This window comes from Suillus plorans, assembly GCF_016647745.1.
Source record: "Suillus plorans strain S12 chromosome Unknown HD556scaffold_8, whole genome shotgun sequence".
Classification (NCBI taxonomy): domain Eukaryota; kingdom Fungi; phylum Basidiomycota; class Agaricomycetes; order Boletales; family Suillaceae; genus Suillus; species Suillus plorans.
The window spans coordinates 115,328-138,955 of NW_024537392.1; the positions used below are offsets into that span (position 1 = coordinate 115,328).

The 23,628-nt window shown below is 43.7% G+C and overlaps 3 protein-coding genes across 3 annotated transcripts; 2 read left to right on the top strand and 1 right to left on the bottom strand.

Moving 5' to 3' along the window:
* Nucleotides 1-3,867: 3,867 nt before the first annotated feature.
* HD556DRAFT_1438761 (uncharacterized protein) lies at nt 3,868-5,196 on the top strand (the record flags this gene model as incomplete). The annotated part of the gene is made up of 2 exons (XM_041305880.1): nt 3,868-4,557; nt 4,621-5,196. The coding sequence occupies 2 exons, from the start codon at nt 3,868-3,870 to the stop codon at nt 5,194-5,196; spliced, it is 1,266 nt and encodes a 421-aa protein (XP_041164499.1).
* An 8,292-nt stretch (nt 5,197-13,488) lies between these two features.
* On the top strand, nt 13,489-17,769 carry HD556DRAFT_1430154 (uncharacterized protein; the record flags this gene model as incomplete). Its single annotated transcript, XM_041304878.1, has 15 exons — nt 13,489-13,491; nt 13,702-13,769; nt 13,962-13,984; nt 14,568-14,711; nt 14,793-14,891; nt 15,052-15,466; nt 15,506-15,662; nt 15,801-15,980; nt 16,039-16,235; nt 16,290-16,491; nt 16,546-16,706; nt 16,748-16,853; nt 16,912-17,091; nt 17,147-17,344; nt 17,407-17,769. 15 exons carry the CDS (start codon nt 13,489-13,491, stop codon nt 17,767-17,769), a joined length of 2,496 nt encoding a protein of 831 aa, XP_041164500.1.
* A 641-nt stretch (nt 17,770-18,410) lies between these two features.
* On the bottom strand, nt 18,411-18,836 carry HD556DRAFT_1229931 (uncharacterized protein; the record flags this gene model as incomplete). Its single annotated transcript, XM_041297312.1, has 1 exon — nt 18,411-18,836. A coding segment is annotated over one exon (426 nt), but the record flags the coding sequence as incomplete, so codon positions are not given.
* Nucleotides 18,837-23,628: the final 4,792 nt, after the last annotated feature.

Genomic DNA, 23,628 nt, shown 5'->3' on the forward strand with positions numbered 1-23,628 from the left:
GACACCCAACCACTCATAACCAACCTGGAATTGCAGAGAGAGGCACTTAATCTGATGACCACCATTCAAAATTTAGTTAAGCAAGTTGTCCCCACGTCCAAGCCAAATCCCTACTCTAAACAGTGGTGGACTCACGACTTAACTGTTATGAGACACAAAGTTGTGAAGCTAAGTCACTTGTCATATCATTTTCACAACACTCCTCTTCACTCCTGCCATGAAGATCATTGTATCAAATGAAACCAATACTCTGAATTGATCAAACTAATGAAGAAGAAACATTGGATCGATTGGTTGGAAGACATCAAAGGTAATGATATATGGGTTGCTGTCATATCCCGTGTTCCAGACCCGGACCCGGACCAATCACACACACATCATTTCCGGACTTCCAGATCCGGCCGACTTCTCTCTATCATCCAGATCCAACCCACGTCTAACTTCCGCGCCTTATCCCTTTGTATGTTCCTACTCCAGTTAGACTATATCATTTTCCGTACCTCATTTCATTTCTGCCTTTATTTTCATCTGTTCTAATCTCCGGGTTCATTTACTATTTTCCGATAGACTAGTGTTTGACTTTTCTATACGCTCCGTCCACAGCTTTGTATAGCTTCGGACTGCGCGTCTCTGTTCTCCGATAAGTCCTTAGTAGTATATAAACCCTGTAGAATCTATGTACATCCTTAGTTCGAATATCATCTTAGACTCTGCTCATTCCCTCCTCCGTCCGGCTTGAGTTTTCTCTCTCGTCGACCTCCGCTCGTCTTAGGATCGATTCCTATAGACTTGTCACCTCCACCTCTACCTCTGGTAGTCCTCCGCTGTTTCCTTTCTAGTTCGGACTTCGTCCGGGTTAGTCTTATCTTTTGTTCCTGAACGTCCGCCGGAATTCCTGCGCATCGGACATCAGACTCCGGACATCGTTTGACAGCCCTCGGAAGTTAGGGGCATGTACTCGGGTAAGGGGCGCAGCGCACGAGCTGAAGCCAAGCCCTTCGGATCCGACCTTTGAGCACGTTCTTAACAGTTGCTAACAGTTATCTCACAGCCGCAGTGGGGGATGGTGGCATGTCTTGAATCCCGACTTTGAAGAAAATCAGGGGCAGTACTGCAGAGACTAATGAGGAGAAGAGCGCTGCGCTAGCACAAGTGTTCTTCCCTCCACCTCCCATTGCCACATCTGTGCCAGCGGACTTTACTTACCCAGAGGCTGTTCCAACACCTGCACCAATAACAAACAAACAGGTCAAGAAAAGTATTTCGAAACTAGGACCCTACAAGGCCCCAGGTCTGGACGGTATCTGCAACATAGTATTCATCTGCTGTGCTACACTACTGACCCCCTATGTTAAGAACGTGCTCAAGGGTCGGATCCGAAGGGCTTGGCTTCAGCTTGTGCACTGTGCCCCTTACCCGAGTACATGCCCCTAACTTCCGAAGGCTAATGGATGATGTCCGAAGGTTGTCGGACGATGTCTGGAGTCTGATGTCCAATGCACAGGAATTCCGGCAGACGTTCGGGAACAAGTGATAAGACTAATCCAGACAATGTCTGAACTAGAAAGGAAACAGCGGAGGACTACCAGAGGTAGAGGCGGAGGTGACAAGTCTATAGGAGTCAATCCTAAGACTAGCGGAGGACGACGAGAGGAGAACTCAAGTCAGATGGAGGAGGGAATGAGCAGAGTCTAAGATAATATTCAAACTAAGGAAGTACAAAGATTCTACAGGGTTTATATACTACGGAGGACTTAACGGAGAATCAGTCAGTGCAGTCCGAAGCTATGCGAGGCTGTGGACGGAGGGTATAGAAAAGTCAAACACTAGTCTATCAGAAAATAGTAAATGAAGACGGAGATGAAGACATAGGAAAATAAAGCCGGAAATGAAACGAGGTACGGAAAATGAGGAAGTCTAACTCAAGAAGGAACATACAAAGGGATAAGGCACAGAAGATAGATGCAGGTCGGATCCGGATGTCCGGATGTCCGGAGATGAATGTGTGATAGGTCCGGGTCCGGAACGCGGGATATGACACCCTACCTTCTTCCCCTCTTTAGAGCAGTCTATATGCTCAAGATGTATTATGACCCATGGAGAGACTTTATGACAGTCGTCCTCCACAAGCCGGGCAAGCCAGACTACTCCATGACAAAGGCCTACAGACCGATTGCCCTACTCAACACTACTTGCAAGCTCTTGACAGCAGTAGTGGCTGACCAAATAATGTACCTGTTGGAACACCACAACCTATTGCCTGGTACACATTTTGGAGGACACCCAGGGTGCTCTACCACTGACTCACTCCATCTTATCGAAGCAACCATCAAAGATGCATGGTGTCAGGGTAAAGTCATTTCAATCCTTTTCTTAGATATTGAGGCAGCATTCCCAAATGCAGTTACTGACTGTTTGCTTCACAATATGCGCAGCCACAAGCCACCAGAATCATTGGTAAGTCTCACGGAATGCCTGCTCTCAGGCAGATGCATGCAACTGAAATTTGATGGCCACCTTTTGGATTGGATCCCCATAACCAATGGCATCGGGCAAGGGGACCTGCTTTCAATGATCCTTTACATCATATATGATTCTGAATTAGTAGATATCGCAATAGGCCATAAGAAGAAGGAGCACACCCTTGCATTTGTCGACGACACTGTGTTTCTGGCCATCGGCAAGTCCTTTCATGAGATGCACAACACCCTCAAGAACATGCTGGAAAGATCGGGGGGTGGCTACGAATGGGTGTTAGCTCACAATTCAAAATTTGAGACCTCCAAATTTGCAAAGAGTGATGCTATATTTAATTTTGTTAGCCTCTCATGCAAACAAACAAGTAAATAAATATAACACACCCCCCACCATGTGACTGGGTTCTTGACATCCTCCAGAGGAGCACAAAGGTAATTGGTGAGCTCTTGTCATGGGTGTTGGTGTGCGGCGTCAGTAGTGAGGCATGATTTGATGGCATCGCACATCCAACTATGCCCATATGAACCTTCACGCACCAATGCACATGGTGCATTCTTTGTCACATCAGAAGCAACCACTGGCATTGACTTTGAATATTTATCAAACTAAAAAAATGTTGTCAGTCAAACAAGTTTGCATAAGGGTAGATAAGCACTTACTAGGTTTTCAAGGTGGGCCATCCCATCCTTGAAGTACTGTGTATCCCATTTGTCTTTTGCATATGCTAGTTTGTAGTTAGGATCCAAAGCTATATAGTTTGAATCAGTAGATGCATCTGATGAATTTAAAAGAAAAAACTCACTGAGACAGACAAAGTACATGTCCATGTCATCAGTTTTATGATACCACTTGCAGATGATCAATCTTATCTGCGACTGCTTGGATAGCAGTATCGTTATTTGTGGTGTTGTCCGCAGTGAACCAACCAAGCTAAATTTCATGTCGTGAGGTGTGATCTAAAATGAGGAAGAAAAATGCACCTTTTTTCGAACACTGTACTCATCAATAACCTCCATTAAAATGCGCCCAATGTTGGCACCACTATGGTTTCCTTCAATATACCTGAAAGCAAGCTGATCAGACTTCAGCTCCCACTCTTGGGGCTTGTCAGCGGGAGCATCGATATAATGAGCTGTGACTGATAAGAAAGGGTCGCCTATGAGAGATGTCCAGGAGTCAAACATCATCGATATTTTGCTGTCAATGTGCACGAGCTTGTCCTTGATTGTCTCGACAGCAAGTCTGGCTCTTTTGAGGATCTCCTCACGGGTTTTTGTACGGTGAGGAATGGCACTATCAGAAAGATTGGGGCAAAGATACTGCAAGAGGCGACAGAAAGGCCCTTTGTTGACGAGCTCCCCACCCCATTCAGCTCTCAACGCTTCCGCTATGGACTGCGAGCCGCCGCCTCAAGTTTTATCAGTGCTTAATGTCCTTCTGAAGCCGCTGCCTCAAGTTTTTACAGTGCTTAACATCCTAACCCCTATGCATACTACCTATCCCACCAGTACTATATTAAATACTGGTACCGCTACTACGAGCTTCCCTAATCCTTTCACGCCGCTTCCAATTCCTACTCCCCATTTTAGTGAAGCTGCATGGCGTCCAGTATCCCCACTATCTACATCAGCTATATCAGACCATCCTATCCCCCAACCTTATAACGAAACACATGTCCACACTTCGGTAGACTCGCCTAGCAATGAACTTTGGATTGATGCGCGTCGTGTCGTCCATGTCACTACTATTCCTGATGGCCCACACCAAGTACCGTTTATCAACCAAGTCCGTGTATTGGAAGCCCCCACTAAGTCTATTCACTCTAGTCCTCCTCCACGTTATGTTTCGCATCACGCGGACGTGAACGCGACTCGCACTACTACTATCCTACCAGTACCTGACAACCACCAGTATCTTTTGGACTATTTTGTGACAGACTTACCTACCACGTCGGACCATCACACTCCTATGCTAGACAAAGTCGCCAACGCTTATCAAGACTATACTGAATGTCAAGACAACCTTTGTGCCTTAGATTGGGACTCGAGAACATTGTCAACACACCCTTTCATCAACAAGGTCACTGAATCCTTCCCTTCTGCAGGACCAAGATCCGAATGAGACTGGGAGGATCGTGCACAGGACCTTCTCGATCATCGTGTTCATAGTCGTGCCCTCATTGCAATGCTCGAAGACAATATTTCGTCTCGCATGTTAGAAGAAGGACTTCGATGTCCTGGAGTCCTCGCATGTGATCCCAATCAACGCATTGGCACCCACATACCACCAACACACTACCAAGCTAAACATCCCCCTATCAATCCATTTTTTACTCTCGACGAGACTGATTATTTGCACTCACTTGCAGCTGTAGCTGAATTCCACGGAGAGCATAGACTTGCAACTTCCGTCGAAGCAGCTCTATTGATGCCATATCCTGATCCTGACATCGTGCATGCTCTAGTCCAGGAAGGAATACTCGATGGACACAGTGAGAGTCAAGTAATTTCATTCGCTCGTGCTCGAGATCGTGCACTAGGGATACAACGAGTTTGTCTATTCATGGTTGCATATCATCCTTTTCGGTCTTCGACTCTTGCTGATACATCACAGCTTCATTTTACCATCTGCTTTGATGATGACGAGCTCGACAAAGACTCTGATAGCGATGATGATGAACAGGGACCAGACGCGTCCCACATATTCTTTTTGGCTTAACAACGAGGTGAACCCTCAGAGTGTCTATGACAGATGTACACTGACGTCATCATCTAGACACAGCCCTTGTATTTGTATCGAGTTTGATTTTATTTGTTCGTATTTCTATTCATTGTCCTATTGTGTTTGTCTCTCTCGATTTTTGCTATTCAAAAGTCACAAAAAAATTGTCTCATATTCTCTTACATGTATTTTTAGCTTTGAGCTTCACTTCTTTTTCATTTGTGCTACTGTTTGTACACCCTTGTATTTGTATTGTGTTTCCACCTGTTTTTTCTATTTTGCTATTTTTAGTTTTGAGTTTGCTTATGTTTGTGCTATTATTGGCCTGTGCCTTTGTGTATTTGTACCTCAAAAGTTCCAGGTTCGAGAACCTAGAACACACTTTCCCCTACTACTACCATTGTCATGGATGGTAGCATGTGTTAGCATAGTTCAAAATGCTACATATGATTATCCTTGTGTTCAGCCTGAGTCAGGAATGAATTCAAGTCAAGACTTATTTTGTCTAACTTTCTATAGTGAAAACTTCACTGAGACATCTGGTCAAGAACCTTTGCTTGTTTTTCCTGAGGACTTAGGCAATGATCAAACAATTGACAAGTATTGTTTGAATCTTGCTATAGAAGAAGACCATCAAACATGCTTTGAAGAGCTATTTGATGACATAACTGAAGATTCTGATTGGGAACCACCTAGTTCAGACAAGGAAATTGATGATGATTTTCTGGACTATGATGATGATGACTTGTATCTCAGCTATCAAGCATCAACCCTTTCTGACCCAACCTACAACCCAATTCTTACTATGTATAAACGAGTTGACAAGAAGGTCAAGCCCGTTTCTGGAACTTTTCCCCAAGACGCCCGGGTCTTGAGACAATTTCCACACAATCCACTAGAAACTATGATTCCCTTGACACCCCATCACCCGACTTTATCCCAGATGGAAGACTTACTATTGAATGAATGGAAAGTCTTAATTTCAACTCTACTGGATTTCTTTGGCCTGAGGAGGTCAAACTTTTCCAACACATTATGCACCTGAATCAAGATGCACTAGCATTTGAGGAAACCGACCAAGGAATCCTCAAGGAATCATACTTTTCACCATACATTATCCCTACTATTCCCCATGTGCCTTGGGAATACAAAAATATCCCTATTCCACCCGGTATCAGAGAAAAAGTCATTGATCTATTACGTACCAAGATCAATGCAGGAGTATATGAACCAAGTCAATCAGCCTATTGTTCACGCTGGTTTTGTGTATTGAAGAAGAACGGAAAACTCTGATTAGTCCACGACTTACAACCGCTTAACAAAATTTCTATTCGAGATGCTGGTCTTATTCTGATTGTAGATGATTTCGTAGAATCATTTGCAGGCTGGCAATGCTACACAGCATTTGACCTCTTCTGGGTATTCGATGCAAGAAAAATGCACCCAGACAGTAGAGATTTGACAGCTTTCCTTACACCCTTAGGATTGCTTCGGTTGACTGCATTACCAATGGGATATATGAATGCACCTGCAGAATTTCAGAAGTGCACCAGTTTCATTTTACAAGATGAAATTCCCCATGTGGCAAATGTTTTTATTGATGACTTACCAGTCAAAGGACCTAAGTCTATCTACCCTGACGATGAAGGAAACCCAGAGGTGTTAAAAGAAAACCCTGGGATCAGAAGATTTATTTGGGAACATGCTGTTGATGTGCATAGGATAATGCACCGCATTAAAGATGTTGGAGCTACTTTCTCTGCAACTAAAATTCAGCTATGTTTGCCAGATGTCCTAATAGTCGGACAAAGATGTACACCAGAAGGAAGATTACCAGACACGGAAAAAGTTTCCAAAATCCTCAATTGGCCTATTCCTACCACTATCAAAGAAGCAAGAGGCTTCATGGGCCTTTGTGGAACAGTTCGCATATGGATTCTAGGTTTTTCAGAACTAGCAAAACCTATTACCCGACTATGGAGAAAAGATGAACCCTTTGTTTGGGGAGAAGAACAAGACAGAGCATTTGAGACGTTGAAAGAAAGAATTTGTACTGCCCCTGCAATGCGAAGTATTGACTATACTTCAGCAAACCCCGTGATTCTATCAGTTGACTCTAGTTTTATGGCTGTAGGAATTATATTGTCACAAATGGACAATGAAGGAAGAAGAAGACCAGCACGTTATGGATCCTTACCTATGGGAGACACTGAATCAAGGTATTCCCAGCCAAAACTAGAACTCTATGGACTTTTTCGAGCACTTAGGCATTTCAGACTTCACATTATTGGCATGCAGACCCTTATTGTGGAAGTCGATGCTAAGTATATAAAAGGAATGCTAAATGAACCTGATTTACAACCCAACACTACCATAAACCATTGGATTCAAGGAATACTTCTATTTGACTTCACTCTTGTTCATGTACCTGCCACACGATTCAAAGGACCTGATGCACTATCAAGGAGACCTTTGGCAGATGATGAAAAAATACTACCTGATGAGGATTCTTGGCTTGATGATATAGCCCTGTTTACTGGAATCTCTCAGGAACACTATCGACGCCATTCACTATCCCCTTCCTACACTGAAAATTCCTATGAACCAACTACCCTACCATCTATCCTAGCTGCAACCACTACTCAAGAAAAGACTTTGAGGAATATATACAAATTCCTCAGCACATTTGAAGCACCCCATTTTGATTGGACAGCCCAGCGAAGAAAGTTCATTAATAGGGCAACACAGTTTTTTGTCCGAGGGGACCAAATGTTCAAGAGATTAGTTGGCAGACCACCTCTACTTGTGGTATTTGAAGCTGGCAAAAGAGCTTCAATTTTTCATACTGCTCATGAAGAACTAGGACATAAAGGAGTTCAAGCAACTTTTGAGACCATACACTACCGATTTTATTGGCCTCATTTGTACACCGATGTTAAACACCATGTGCAATCTTGTCATGACTGCCAAGTATACAGTGTCAAGAAGATGCATATCCCCATCACTGTTTCTACCCCCACGACTATATTCATAAAGATTTATGTGGATATTATGAAGATGCCTTCAGCTGCAGGCCACAAAAATCTTGTGATTGCTAGAGACAATCTATCCCGTTATGTTGAAGGAAGAGCTTTACGATCCCCATCAGCCAAAGCTATGGCCAAGTTTTTCTGGGAGGATTTGTATTGCAGATATGGAGCCATTGGTCAAGTTGTGACTGACAATGGACCAGAAGTTAAAGGAGCATTTGAGCAACTGCTCATGCAAATTGATATTCCCCAAGTGAAAATTTCACCCTACAATTCCCAAGCAAATGGAGTTGTTGAGTGTGGACATTTCAATATCAGAGAAGCTATTGTAAAAAGTTGTAAAAAGAATATTACAAAATGGCCTGAAAAGGTTCGACAGGCCTTGTTTGCAGAGAACATAACCACCAGTCGTGTCACTGGATGGTCACCCTTCTATTTGTTATATGGAGTCCATCCCATTCTACCATTTGACTTGACAGAAGCTACTTTCATGGTAGAAGGATTCTATGCTAATATGGACACAGCAGAATTCCTATCCCTACGTATCCAGCAGATCGAAAGGAGACAAGAAGATTTGGATCACGCTGCACAAACTTTGAAGAAGGCACGATTCAAATCCAAAGCTCAATTTGAACACAAATTCCGTCTACGAATGCATCGCACTAGTTTTGAAAAAGGAGATTTAGTCCTTGTTCAAAACACTAGAGTTGAAAAAGAACTCAACCGAAAAACAAAACCACGCTATCTTGGTCCTTTTGTTGTAGAAAGACAAACTAAGGGAGGTTCATATGTTCTGAGAGAAATGAATGGTGTCTTATCTAAATGTGGTGTAGCTGCATTTAGACTTGTACCATATATCTCCAGAGATCTATCAATACTACCATCACTAGCAGACCCCCTTGAGGATGAAGACGAAATACTGTCACAACCAAGTGCCAATACTTCCAGTGAAGATGAGCCAATCTCACAAAGTGATTGACTCATATAACCCAACCCAACCCTCCCAAACAAAAGAGACCACTGTGACAACACTATCTATCGAGAATGCATCACATGAGAAATATGATTGCACAATCATGGAGACTACTACAAACCAAAGAGCACAAATCAATTCCATCCTCGCTACAAAATTGGAAACCATAGCATATCCACTCGGGAGTTATTACTACAACTCCATCATCATATTCATGACACACATCATCACTACTATTGCAACTAAGCACACAACTGGGGACAGTTGTGATTTCACTGCCCCGTGGATGTCCTGCATGATACGGGAATCATGCATGGACATAACTACTACTAGGAATAACCCCAAAAATATTATGTCTGTTAGCACAGTCCTCAGACTAGTCACCCCATACCTTGGTATCAAACCTCGGTCCTATATTTCAAGTTTTATATGGAAGAAGAAGAAAAAGTCATATGTGAAATGGGAATCACAGAATGACCTAGCTGATATGTGAAGTAAAATGAAGGTTAAGGTATTGCCTTACCTTTGGCTTATTCACTTTGGCTAGAGAAAACCATTGAGAAAAGCTCAAAGCCTCACAAAAACCTATCTAAAAAGCCCGTGTCTTGCATATTGTATTTGTATCATTGTTCTTTTATTTTCTTTTATTTAGGATGCTATGACCTACCAGATACTCCAGAAAATATTATTTCTGAGTATGATGTCATATAACTCCACAGAAAGTTCTAGATGATTCTGTTGGAAATTATGATGTAATGTATGAAGTCATAATGATGTCATAGGCCCTAGAATGTTCTAGCTTCACTATGATGTCATCTCTGATGTCATTGCTCCATCTTTTATTGGGTTTCACCCAATATTCTGATTGGTTCTCTCTTTATTTTATTGCTTGTGAACCTACATTACTTTCCCACACAAAATGTATATAAGGAGAGCCCATTCTCCCCCCCAAAAAATAGAGATCCCTCCTCAGAGAAACCCCTCAGTTGAACAAGACATCTCACTTGTCAAGATCTCCCACTTGTAGCAGAACAAGTGCAGGGAAACATATCCCTTGAGAATACAAGTTTCTTACGATAAGAAGCTTACGTTACTGTTTATTTGACCAACCAGTCTTTGGTCCACGTGATTTTAAGAGACCGTTGTCTCTCCTGTTTTACTGTTTATTTGACCAACTCGTGCCTTGGTCAACGTGATTGTTCTTGAGACCGTTGTCTCACCCGTACTATTTGTGCCTATTTGACCAACCAGTCTTTGGTCAACGTGATATTTCAGAGACCCCTTTGTCTCTACTACTATTCGTGCCTATTTGACCAACTCGTGCCTTGGTCAAATCTACCCAGTTCATTTTAGTGTCTAGAACGTTGTAGGGATTCATTTCTGGCTGGGCTTGTAGAGACTGTTTTTACCTTACCTTATGTTGGCACCTTTGTAGCTTACATAAGCAAGTTATCTTTTCACCAGTTACCAGTAGGAGTCAGAGTACGAAGCAGTTTTTCATGATATTTCCTCTCCTCTGAGCCTTGAGCCTGGTCCAGAAACCCTTTAGGGTCGAATAGCAGCTAGGTTCTGCAAGACCCAACATTGTTCAGACTCACTCTCTGAATTGTTGTACCTTCAACGTGCAATCTAGGCAAAGTTATTTGTACTTTAGACCACAGTTCTGAATCTAGGTAGCAAATCCTAGACAAAGCAATTGGAGGTACACATAAAAAGCTCTGGCTAAGTTGATCACCTGATTGGTTTAGCAAGCCTCCCAAGAACTCACACGTTATCTACCATGAAAGAAGAAAAGTCATAGACCATGTTAATCGAGGACTGGCAAGAAGTCTTATCCAAGTGTAATTGTGGTGTCATTACATTCTTACACACTTTATATAAGACCCTCGGTTATTAAGACACTGTATCCGTCATTGTTATTATTGCGTACACCTCTCGCTTTCCTGATGCTTGCTATCGTGTTACTATTAGTTTCCAATACCCCAAACCCAAACCCAATGAAGGTTCAACAATACAGCAAGGCACAAACAAGGCTCCTGACTGTATCTATAAATGTTGTGAGGTCGCGAGTTGCCTAGTCTGCTATACTTGATATGACAAGTGCGTTCAACCCTAAAGGGGAAGCGAGTGCAGCAAAGATCTAGTAGTAGGCGCTACTGGTTGGCTGATGTGAAGCGCGGGAAAGCGCAGGCGCGCACGAGGCGCGAAGGTGCGGGAAAGTGTGCACGAGTATATAGAGATAAGAGATGTAAGTGCTACTTTCTAGGGAGGGATTCCAACTAAGCTGAGTTGTGTGGTATGAACATGGGGGTTGCTAAACTACCTTCTGGTATGTACTACTGGCGCTTATATATTGTGTCTAAGCACTGTCATGCAGAGCCAAAGTGCTACTGAGTAAGGTATGTAAAGATATATGTAAGTAAGGGTCCATGATAAAAATAAAGGTGGAATGATATGCAAATAAGAGAAATGGAAATATACGCACTAGAGAGCTTGGTGGACAGTGGATGGATGCTTCTGGATGGCTGGCGCTATAGGGCGCTCAAGCGCAGGAAAGCGCGCACACATATACATCATGAAGCACAGGAATGTGCACGTGCATGTTGCATGGGAAAGCTGCGCCTCATATAGGAATAGCTGCGGATAGCATGCAGAGTGATGCTACAAGTTCGTGCCATGTACTCCCTAGTGAAAACTGCCATATCACACAATGAGAGGCACAAGTCTCTACACCACAACATAAAGATATCAGTTTGGAGCCATCTTTGTATAGCACCATTCTGTGTTGTTATTCCTACATTGCAATGTCAACTAAGAACTACAAAATATCAGGTTTGACCCCTAAGCATCAGAGAATGACTCTCCTCTACTTGGATGATGATGATGCTATGGGGAGTCCAATATTTATGTAGATACGTAAAAATCCGGAACCCTATAGGTGAAAGTAGTAGTGCAATATTTTCGGACCTAATGTCCTATGTAATAAGACATGATGTACTGTGGACTATGGGAATACATGTAATAACTTGGTCGACAATGTCAGGGATGTGAAAACAAGTAACTATGCACCTAGTGGGGATAGCCCAATGAGACTGGACATAGGTAGGACAAGTGCGCACGATATCTGATAGGCCAATGCAAAACCTGATGCAAAGTCCAATAGTCCAATGTCCAATGTCCAATGTTTTTGGGTTTGGTGCATATTGAGTCGCATATGATATGGAATGATTTGGGTAATGACTAGCATTTCAACATGCATCGGAAATTAAACCTCTTATGAGGCCACAGAGATGTCAGTCTCTACACCGTTAAGCACTTTCTACTGGACTGCCCGCAATATGTCCTACTCACCAACATCCTCAAATGCAGTGCTACCTCCATTTCCTACCTACTAAGTAATGCCAAGGCCGTCAACCCGCTCATCAATTTCATAAATAGCTCTGGCAGATTGAAGCCCACTTTTGGTGATGTCCCTCCCTCATTTTGAAAAGAAAAGTAATGATCATATAATTTAAACATTAGAAAATCATACTGCAAGCCACAACCTATGCCCAACACATATTTATTATAATATTTATCTGCTCACTGTCAAAGGGAAATCGGACCTGACCATAGGTCCAACTAGAATTTGGTTAAAAGAAGGAGGATGAAATAGGATCATAGAGGCTTGAATTCATAGAGAGATCACAGTATGGAAAAGAATCGTGACTGTGCCACCGCCATCAAGTGTACTCCACTTCATCCCCAGCGCCAGCAGCAATGACTCCAACTCATCCTACTATTACCTTCACTTCCACTCTCCCTAAAATCCCCTCATACACGAATGCTTAGGTGCTCTGAGTACATGTCACATCCACCAACACACACCAGCGACACAATACCAAATACCCTATATTACACTGGCCCATGGAGTAAAAAGATTTGTGTGTCTAAAACTGCCGGCAGGAATGGAGGACAGATGGAAACACCGGAGCATTTGCAGAATCCGAGATGCGGTGGAGGACACAGGTGTCCCTCTTTCCTAGATAGCAATGTCCTACATAGAGTAGCACACCCCAAATGGACAGAAACTAGACCAAAAAAAATACCTATGGTAACTCAGAGCAATCCTGGATCCAAAAATTTCAGATTTGCCAACACTCATACCATGCTCTGCCAATGGTATGATCCTGCCCTACAGGGTACCCTGTAGCACTGCTGGATGCAGAGTAAGAAAAATATAATGTCTGAGATTACATGGTCATAAGCAACACCATTTCACACTAGGATTCAAAGTACTTTTGGACCATGGTGTCCTGTCAGGCTGGTATGATACCAATAACACTCTCTAGCTGTATGTCTATTTTGTTCTATTATTCATCTCACACTGATACTGGGTTGGGATTTTAATATTAGGATGCTGTTTTGATGGGTGTTAATACCTTGGTTGGTTACAGCGAGAATTAGATATATACTAGGACCAACTCAATAACACTGCTAAAAGGTGAGACCAAAACAAAGTTCTTCCTCGTAGCATGCCAAACCTCATATACCAGTCAGCAGAGAATTTTGGTGTGTTGGACTTCAAAGTAAGTAACATCTTATATGCTATCATTGTCTGGTATGATAGGACTTTTTTTAACAGATTAATGTGGAACACAAAGCACTGGAGCATTTGTGCAACATCTACAGCAAACCATCTCATGTTGTCTTTAATCTGGTTCTATAGCCTTTCAGTAACTGTATCCAGCGCTATTATGATGAACTAGGGTGTCCATTAGTTACAAGACACACTGTCTGGAAAGTTTATCTGTGCTTGCTTGATATGCTGCAGGTTCATGATGAGATACCGTATCACATTAATGAACTTGGCGACATAGAGGAAGATCTCAGTGCAGTACTACTCCTGGAGGACCATAATTAGTTGTCATATCATGAGGAAAGTAATGGCACCTACTACATGGGTGGAGTAGGTGGAGGTCTTGGACTTGGTATATGATCTTCTTTATGATCTGAATTGATGCCAAACATTTACCTATGTCGGAAATTTCTAAAGGGTCCTTGCAAGGCTGCTATATTTAGACCGAATTGTGATGCCTGCCAACCGTATTGCATCCGAGTTGCAAGTCGGACCGAGTCGTCAGGCAGTGGCTCGCAAGGTGCCATATGAATTCCAAGGCAAGCTGACAAAGTTTCAAGGGGCTTGGAAATCTTAATAATGGACTGTTACAGTCATCACGCCTATTATTACTACTCCGATACAACTGCCATCGATAATAACCACTATCTGCGTCTCTGACTGTTGTTCCATCCTGTATTCTAGATGTCTGGACCGTCATATACCAACAGACGTGCATATATACGGTCCTCAACATCATCTGCACAAGTGCAATGTAAGTTTTGTAATGAGCCTTTCTCTACTCGTGGTATCAAGTCGCATGAGGGGAGCTGTTCGCGGAAGCGGGAGAAGAAACGGCGCAATAAAGAGTTTGCTGAGATTGCGGCTCATGTAGTCGAGGCTCAAAAGAAAGGTATGTCATGCCAATAAATTCGTTTGATACTTATTGTCTAATTTAAATGTCGCACATAAATTTCTATATTGCAATGATCAGAGCATCGTAAGGATCGACAGCGCCTCCGAAAGGGACATCAAGCAGCTGCAACTTGTAATATCAATGTACCTTCACAATCGGCGGATGATCAACACGTCAGTGACACAACAAATGTCGAAGGTGCCGACAATGTATTGGGATCCCACGATGATGTGGAGCATGGCAATTTTGACGATGTCATGAGCATTGGGGGAGACTCACGGCTACGTACATATATTTCTCTTGCACGTTTGGTTTCTAACCATGTTTTATTTATTAGGATCGGGCTCGGACACGAGTATTATGTCAACAGGTATAATAGGGACTGCGGCCGCGGCCACAGTCCCTATTACTTGTGATACGTTCAAAACCGAGTATCACCCAAACAGCGGACGCGCCCCAGCCATTGAGACCTTCTCTGCCTTTGGACACTCCATTGAGGCAGAGGCTAGGTCCCTGCCCATCGTCAACAATGAACCGTGGCAACCTTTTACGTGCCGTGTGGACTTTGAGTTTGCAGAGCTCGCACACCAAGCAGCACTCAATAAGGACCAAACCGACAAGATGCTGGCGTTGATATGGCAGATCGCTGAGGGTCACGCAAAGTTTACATTCAAATCTCATGCTGAAGTGTCGAAAGCCTGGGATCGAGCAGCCACTCAGATGACGCCCATAAGCTATCTCCAAACTTATCTGTCGTGTTACTGAGTATTTAGGTATAATCTATTGTACAGTTCGAGAAGCACGTCATCTCTGTCCCATACAAGAAAGAGGAACTCGAATTCGACGTACATACACGGCTGCTGTGGGATTGGGCATTGGACTTGTTGCAAGATCCGTCACTGGCACCACACTTTATATGGGATGTGCAGCGTCTGTACAAACATAATGGTACCAATTTCAAACGGTTTATTCATGAGCCTTGGACGGCAGATCGCTGGTGGTGAATTCAAGTATGCATTATCATGTATTTGTGCTTTGTATTGTGCTGCTAATAAATATATCATATCTGTACTCAATTCATTGTAGTCATCATTGCCAAACAACGGTGTTCCGTTTGCTTTCATCCTCTACGCTGACAAAACCCATTTAACCTCGTCTGGACATGTGAAGGCATACCCAGTAATCGCCTGTTGTGCGAATCTTCCTGTTCACATAAGAAATGGCGATGGAATTGGAGGAGGCCGTGTGGTCAGCTGGCTACCAATTGTACGTGTTCGAGTACTAACAGTAGATACTCATCGTCCTTTGTATTGACATGCACAAGGTTCCTACAGATTCTAGCGAGGATGGCAAGCTCAGCTACACGAATCTCAAATGTGTTGTCTGGCATGCGGCGTTCATCAAGTTGTTGGAGTCCATCATCCTGTACTCCAAAACAGGTTTCGCACATATATGCTTCGATGCTGTCATGCGGTGGTTATACCCACTAATTCTACTTCTATCTGCAGATTACGAAGAACAGTATGTAGTATTCTCGAGGCTTACATTATGTTTTGATAGCTCATGTCTTGACAGATGTATTATGGTGCTAATACGCGGGCTACATTCAAATTGTCCCTGCCCTATCTGTCTTGTTCCCTCAACCAAACTTTCCGATCTCAGCACAGTGTATCCTACTCGAACCATCGAGGATGCGAAAGCTTTCTTAGAGTTGTATTCAAGGGACCGTGTTGCTGGAGAAGCAGTACTGAAGGCACACGGCTTACGTCCTATTGCGGTTCGTATTTTAATTGTTCTCATAAGCTATTATCTTAGTTAATACTACTGTCAGAATGCGCTCTGGGAAGTTGAGAACTCTAATCCTCACGAGACGCTCTCGTTTGATCCCTTACATGTCAATGATATCGGTCACTGGGGCACCCACTTTTTTGAGGAGCTCAAAATCCGTGTGAAGGCTCTCGGTCGTGAAGCTGAGGCGAAGATTGATGAACAGTACGTTTTGTCATTGCTTGGTGCATTATATCTGTACCAAGACTCTGCAGGTTCGACACATTTCCGCGATGGCGTAATTTGAACCATTTCAAGTCTGTCATGAAGATATTGTTTAGTGATGGCAACAAACTTAGGGATATCACTAAGGTGAGCACTATTATTCGCTGTTATGTTTCAATCAACCTTCTAACATCCTGCACTCTAGCAAATGCTGTATGCAGCACAAAACGTATTGACACGTAATGAAGATACTGTTGGCTATGCGCTGTTGCAGTGTATAGCCAGCTACCTACAACTGACCATGTACATAGCGCTCGATGTGCACACTGAAGCCACACTTGCTGCTGGAGAAGCGGAGCTTCTAGTGTTCGAAACGCACCTACATGTAACTATATATCATGTTTCCTTTAACTTTCAGCTATATCTTAATACATTTTCAGGCATATATTGACATCCAGGGTGAAGATTTAACCAAGAACTGGAATTTTCCGAAGGTGCATGCCCTGACACATGCTTTCCCTGACATCCGTGCGAAAGGAGCAGCACGCAACTTCAGTACTCGACCGAACAAGAAGCAACATGGACCATTGAAGCGAGCATACTTGTGTCAAATGAATCGTAAAGATGTTGCCAATCAGGTACACTGTCCTTTAATTCAAACTGCTTGCGATACTAACATATTACTATACAAGTCCTCAAGCTTGATCATATCAGTGTAGTTTCTGAATTGGTCCGCAGTCGTATTTCCCACCTCGATGAAGATCGGTGCAAACGCACGATGTCACAGGGAGAACTCGAAGACAACGATACGCTAGATGATCAGCCGTTTTTGGGCCATCTCCACATCGGCGCTCCTCAAATTCCTGTCACTCTCGCTGCAGTGGAGGAAGGCAACACATCAAACCCCGCATTTCAGGATTTCCGAACGGAATTTATTTCCTTACAATCTATTGTTCGCGGTGCTTTACTGGTGACAGATTATGATAACAATGGTGATTTTTTCCTTGTTGATCTTGTTGACACGGATATGTTCCTCCATGCGAAGAGTTTGAGGTCTTCCTAGGTAGAGAGGTACAAACACGAGTGAGTCTTATCAGCTTGCATGCGCATTATTAGATGATACTAATAGTTATTACAGAATGATTATGTGTAACCTGTCATAGACTTCAAATAATATATTATACTATAATGTATGCACACACGTATTTGGCCAAGAAGATGCATTTCATGTAAAAGGATGTAGATGTATACTTGCATAACACTTTTCATGTATGGACGAATGACTCAGTTGGATGTAGGATAATAGATAATAAATAATAGCACAGCAGTTTTTGTTTGAAGGAAATTAATGAACTCATGGTCTTTTCTTGGTGCTGTCTGTCTCTCCCCAACTGCAATTGTAAATCTCTCTGTTCTTATTATATTACAATATGTAGATATGTGACAGTACATAATAACATGACAGTACATAACATGGCATGATGCGTAATCTAGTCGAAGAGACTGAAACCCTGTAGACCAGCGCGTAAGATTTGTGCAAACCAAGAGCAACTTACCATGTCATCATCAGACTCCTCCTTCTCTTCGGCCTTCTCCTCAGCCTCAACTTCCATAGCAGCAGGTGCAGCAACAGCAGCAAATGCTTCAGGGTTCTCCAAGTAATCCTTTGCCTGCAAGAAGAATTAGCTTCATTGCTCGACACGATTAAATATAATGAATCAAATTTGAGCTAACCTTCTGGACACCCTCGAAGATGTAGTCGGTGGACAAGCACAAAGCAATGAGGTTCTTGTATGAATTGACCATGACAAGGGATTCAGAGTGCGCAACCAAGACGACGGTGGGGTAGTTGAGGGCAAGTGAGATGGCAGCAATGGTCTGGATACCGGACAAGAAGTGGTCAATGAGCACCTTCTCGTCAATGTCAAGAACTTCGGGAGAGAACACATTTCCAGAGTCGAAGGTCTGGACGGCAGTCATACTGTATGTGAACGGTGAGATGTTCAACATATTGAGGAGAGTATTAGCCTCGGATGGGCCAACACTGTAATGGCTACTGGCGGCAGTAACGACCTGGACCTCAGCCGAGATTTCAATAGTACCACGAGTGATCTTGGTAGGGATACCGAGGGTCTAGAAGGAGGAGGTCTTTCTGGACTCCATACCGTCAGTGTTTCTGTAATAGTAATGATAATGATATAATAAATGGTTCAGACACACCTATTCACTGCAGAAACGAGAAATTCACCTGATAGGGTTGATGTAGAAGTAGTGATGATAAACGTATTAGATACAAGGACTCGGAACAAGATGCACGATTGACAAGTCACCTGACACGACGGAAGTAACTTTCGTCGTGTCAGTCAGGTGACTTGTCAATCGTGCATCTTGTTCCGAGTCCTTGTATCTAATACGTTTATCATCACTACTTCTACATCAACCCTATCAGGTGAATTTCTCATTTCTGCAGTGAATCAGGTGTGTCTGAACCATTTATTATCTATTACTCAGTGATGGTGACGTATTAATAATAATAATTATGTCTGAATCTGCCAGGCACCCAATTTGAGATCGGTTCAGACAGCACCTGGACCTCACCTGACGATCAATTACGTTGTGCGTAATACTCCTGCCAGTGATAAGACGTGTCCGGTCAGGACTCACGGAGGTAAGTTACTAATAGTACGTGTTTGTATACTGTGTGCGAGAGCGCAGCAGGTAAGTGTCTGAATCAAAATTTATATAAATGTCTCATGGGAAATTTGAAGACCTCGGGCCAAGTTGCATCTCATCACCTCCCTCTTAATCATGCCTCAGCCACGGCGAGCTCAAGCTGAAGATAATTCAGACTTCGAAAGTTCACAGGACTTGACGGATTCTGATTCCTCTGATGACTCCGATGAAGATCTCGTGCAGGTACGCACTGCTATTGCACCTACCAGAGACGGTGCAACTGTTCAGGAAGTCCGCCAGGTGTGTCTTATTCTTGTTAATGTTGTCGTTTTGCACTACTCACATACATCCAGGCGCTTGAAATTGCACAGAACCTGCTACTGAATATGCGTGGCAAATGTCGAGAACTACTGAAATGGAATGCACTTCTCGAGGCTTCTACAGCCAAAGGACGAAAGCGGAAGAACTTGACTGCCAAGGATCTTGCACTCTCTGCCAAAGAAGATACTATATGGGCTCACAGGCGCAAATATTCCATGATGCATTGTCTATGGATCAATGCGGAAATTTTTCCCTTACGTGTGCCTCCCAACATCGAACTCTTTGGCAGCGAGTGCTGGCTGTCGCCACAGTCAATAGAGGATGGCGTAAAGGCAGAGCTATTTAAATTTATCCCAGAAGTCGATCATGAGTTGATGGGCTACAAGAACTTTGCACCGCATGTAAGTAATCTCTCAGCTTAGTTAGGCTGACTTCAACTGACTCCAATTGTGGTAGTTTGCGAAGGGCGTCAGTGGCATTCGCTTGGAAATGGTGTCAGACGTCAAGTCTTGTGCAGGTGCTATATTTGGGTTGAATCCCGAATTTTTTGTTCAAGGCTACCCTCGCGATACTCAGCCAGAATGCCATACTATGCTTGTGAATCCCCATGGTGAATACACAAAGTTTGCTCCCATTGTAGAGACTCGCGCCTCTCAATGCCGGACATATGGCCCCATGAACCACATATTCCTTACATATTCCAGCTCTTATCCGAAGGATCAGTCATATGCGCTCCCGCGCGCGCGCCCTATGTATGCGCCTCATTCACGCGCCTTATACGCACTCGCGCGCTTCCGTGCGCCTCCCCTTAGGTCTTCTCGCGCCTACCCGTCCGTCCATCTGTCCTATGTCCTCACTGATTTACTGGTGCATTATTCTTATCTCTTTCACTGAATTGACGTGCACTCGGTCCGATCCCCACGCTTACATACAGAAAGTCTATCTTAGACTTTAGATTATATTTAGAGTTGATATGGTTACTCGGTTCGGTACCGCGCTCGGAAGCGCCGCATAGCGCTATCTCCCTTCTTAAATAGAGGGAAGTTCTTTTTACTTCGGTTACTACTTTTCCCCCCATTTATCTCAGTATACTGCAAGTTGTATAGTGCACCTTAGTACTAGAAATCTGATTATACTTCTCCATCTGCTACAGCTCGCGCCTCTACTATACTTGAAACCACATCCCTTATCACTCATAAGTGCACTTCCGCATACGCGCGCGCCCCTCGCATTGCTCACGTGCACCTTCATATCGCTTACGCGCGTTATCTTCTCACGCCTACCAGCGCCTGTCTAGTTGACAGAGTTTCCCTCCACCTTATTCGCGAGGAACTTCTCTCAGTAGCTGTCCTTTGGGTCGAGTTGTATTCTCGTATCCAGGTCTTGCTGTAGAGCCCCCTTACTTTTAGTGTTTTCACCCACAGTCAAGATTCCTCACCTTCACCGTACTCTTTCTTCATCCAGAGCGTCCCAACAAAGACGAATTTCTCAAAACAGCAAAGCTTGTTCGGGTGCATTGTTTTTATTAGTATGTACATGTGCGCGGTCTTGATCATCTAGTTATTAGGTCTTAAAAGTAGCGCTTTTTGGGAAATCCTCCCTTTCTGCCACCTACGCTCCAGCCCCCATACTAAAGCCAAACTTTGGCAATTACGGAATACCACTCCAGGTATAATTGCTGCTGCCGCTGTTGTTGTAAGTCTTCGTCAAATATCGTATCTCTGAGTGTGTACTGATTATGTTTGTGCCACTGGCAGGCAATATTTGTTCTTTCGGGCGACAAGGATTTGTACGCGAAGGGTGAAAAAAGCAATATCCTGTACCACCAATATCATAACTACTATTGCCAACGTCTAATGACCGGAGGCGCCTGGGCGCGAGACATCCTCACCTTTTTCAACAATGCCCTCTTCCCTGAAACCTCATCCTCACATGTCGGTCCAGACACGACAGATGCAGGCACTTCCCACAACAGTTGGGAAGAGGAACTTGAGCGTGCCATGGAAGAGGGAGGTAACGGGCCAGCTTTTCAATTTGATCCTGTCGTTGCGCCTGTTACTCAGTGTTCTGAGTCCATCGTGGACCCACCCTCTGCCTCTGTCACACGCCCGCCATCTGCCTCTGTCGCACTGCCAGCATATTATGCTCCTGCTGTTGCATTTCCACCTGTTCCTGTGACTGCCCCTGTTACTTTGCCCTCGGCTGCTCCTATCATCGCGGCACCATCTGACACCATCTCTTCAGCAATGCAAGACCTTACCTTGGCAGGTGGTCCTCCCCTTGTAGAGCCTGATGTGGTTGGGGCTGTCCCCCTGAAACCTAAACCAAAGCCAAGGCAGATGAATCAGGCACTGAGGTTCGCAGGTCTGGCCGAAAGAAGTGATATATCACGCGCTATTTGTCTGAATATTACTCTGCACTCACTTATCACACGCATTTTCAGATATCTTCTTTACTATTAGTGAAGTTTCTCGTCGTTTGAATTGTCTCTGCAATTATATTCGTTGTTTGCCGTTGTGCCTTTTGATTTGAATTGTGAATCATAATAATCATTGGACCTTTTCGAACATTCAGTCTCGCCGTCGGCAATGTCACAATCATTGCTAAATTAGGTCAGAAGTACACATAATCAAACAGCTGAGTAAGCTAATTACATTCCCAGTCATGCCAACTTGACTTTGGCTCTTGAAATCCAACCACAACTTATTAGCTCTCGTATTAACTCTCACCTGGACCATTACCATTATTTGTCACCACGTCGGACACGATGTTGGATGGTTCCATTGTGACCTCGTGCTGGTATGAACACAAATCAGACAAGCAAACCACTTCAGACGAGTGGGGTTCTCCAGCATTAAAAACCAACTCTGCTTGTATGGGATCAGCAACGGCAGCGCAGGTATGGTTTTTTTTTCGAAGATTATTATCTTGCCTCTGACATTGAGACTCCCACCGTCAGCACTTCGCCTTGGGGTATACGGCTATTACGACTGTAATAATGAGATATATGGTTGACTACAGGTATGTTTGCTGTCACAAGTCCAATCTATATCGAGTGCTAACGTGTTTGAAACATTTCGTGCGACGCTGTCGTTCCCTCAGACTTGGACTCCCTCCTCAGCGGCACCACCAACTCATCCCATCATGTGCGCAAGCGCCTCCACTCTCTACCTGCTTTGACTCACTTCGGAGCGAAACACTGACCTTGTTCGAGGCCACAACACCCATTAGTCCTCCTTCTGAAATGCATCTAGCACCCTCGTGCACCGATTCTATTGCTGCCTCTCCCGCCACTCAGCTATTCCTCTCCTGCAACCAGCGACAGCCACACGCAGCACTCTCAAGACAAACAGAAATCAGGTGTCGTCAGGAGCTCTGGTAGATGAGTTGTGACGCCATCGAAATCTGTACATTTTGTAATTCAGTGTTTTATGCAATTTAATCATAGTAGTTTCAATTCAGTTTATATCATTGGAATTTTATTGGTGTGATTGAAACTAGCATTATATGTCGAAATTTGGTTGAAATAATAAAATATTATTGGAAGATATCTTCGCGCTTGGAACTGTCTTTTAATGCCTTGTAAGGCATGGGGTCTTGGCACTTTAGCACTGCCTTGGAAGGCAGACGCAAGACCAAATGGGTCACTGCCAACCGGCTTATGGCAATTTCGGGTGTTCTTGCAAGTCAGTCGTAATGCCGCCAGCAAATTGAGGCCTTTCAATCCATTTTAAGGCATGCCAACCCAAAATATATATTTCTGACATAGGTATCGAGCATTTGAATTAGCTCAAGGACTTTGCTTGTAATGATGAGCCTGAACTTAGTGTTGATGAAAATATCAGGCTGGATCATGCAGGGTTAGTTGTGTGGGAGTTCTCAGACAGCAGTGACTCAAAAGACACATCAGAGCCAGATGCTGACTGGT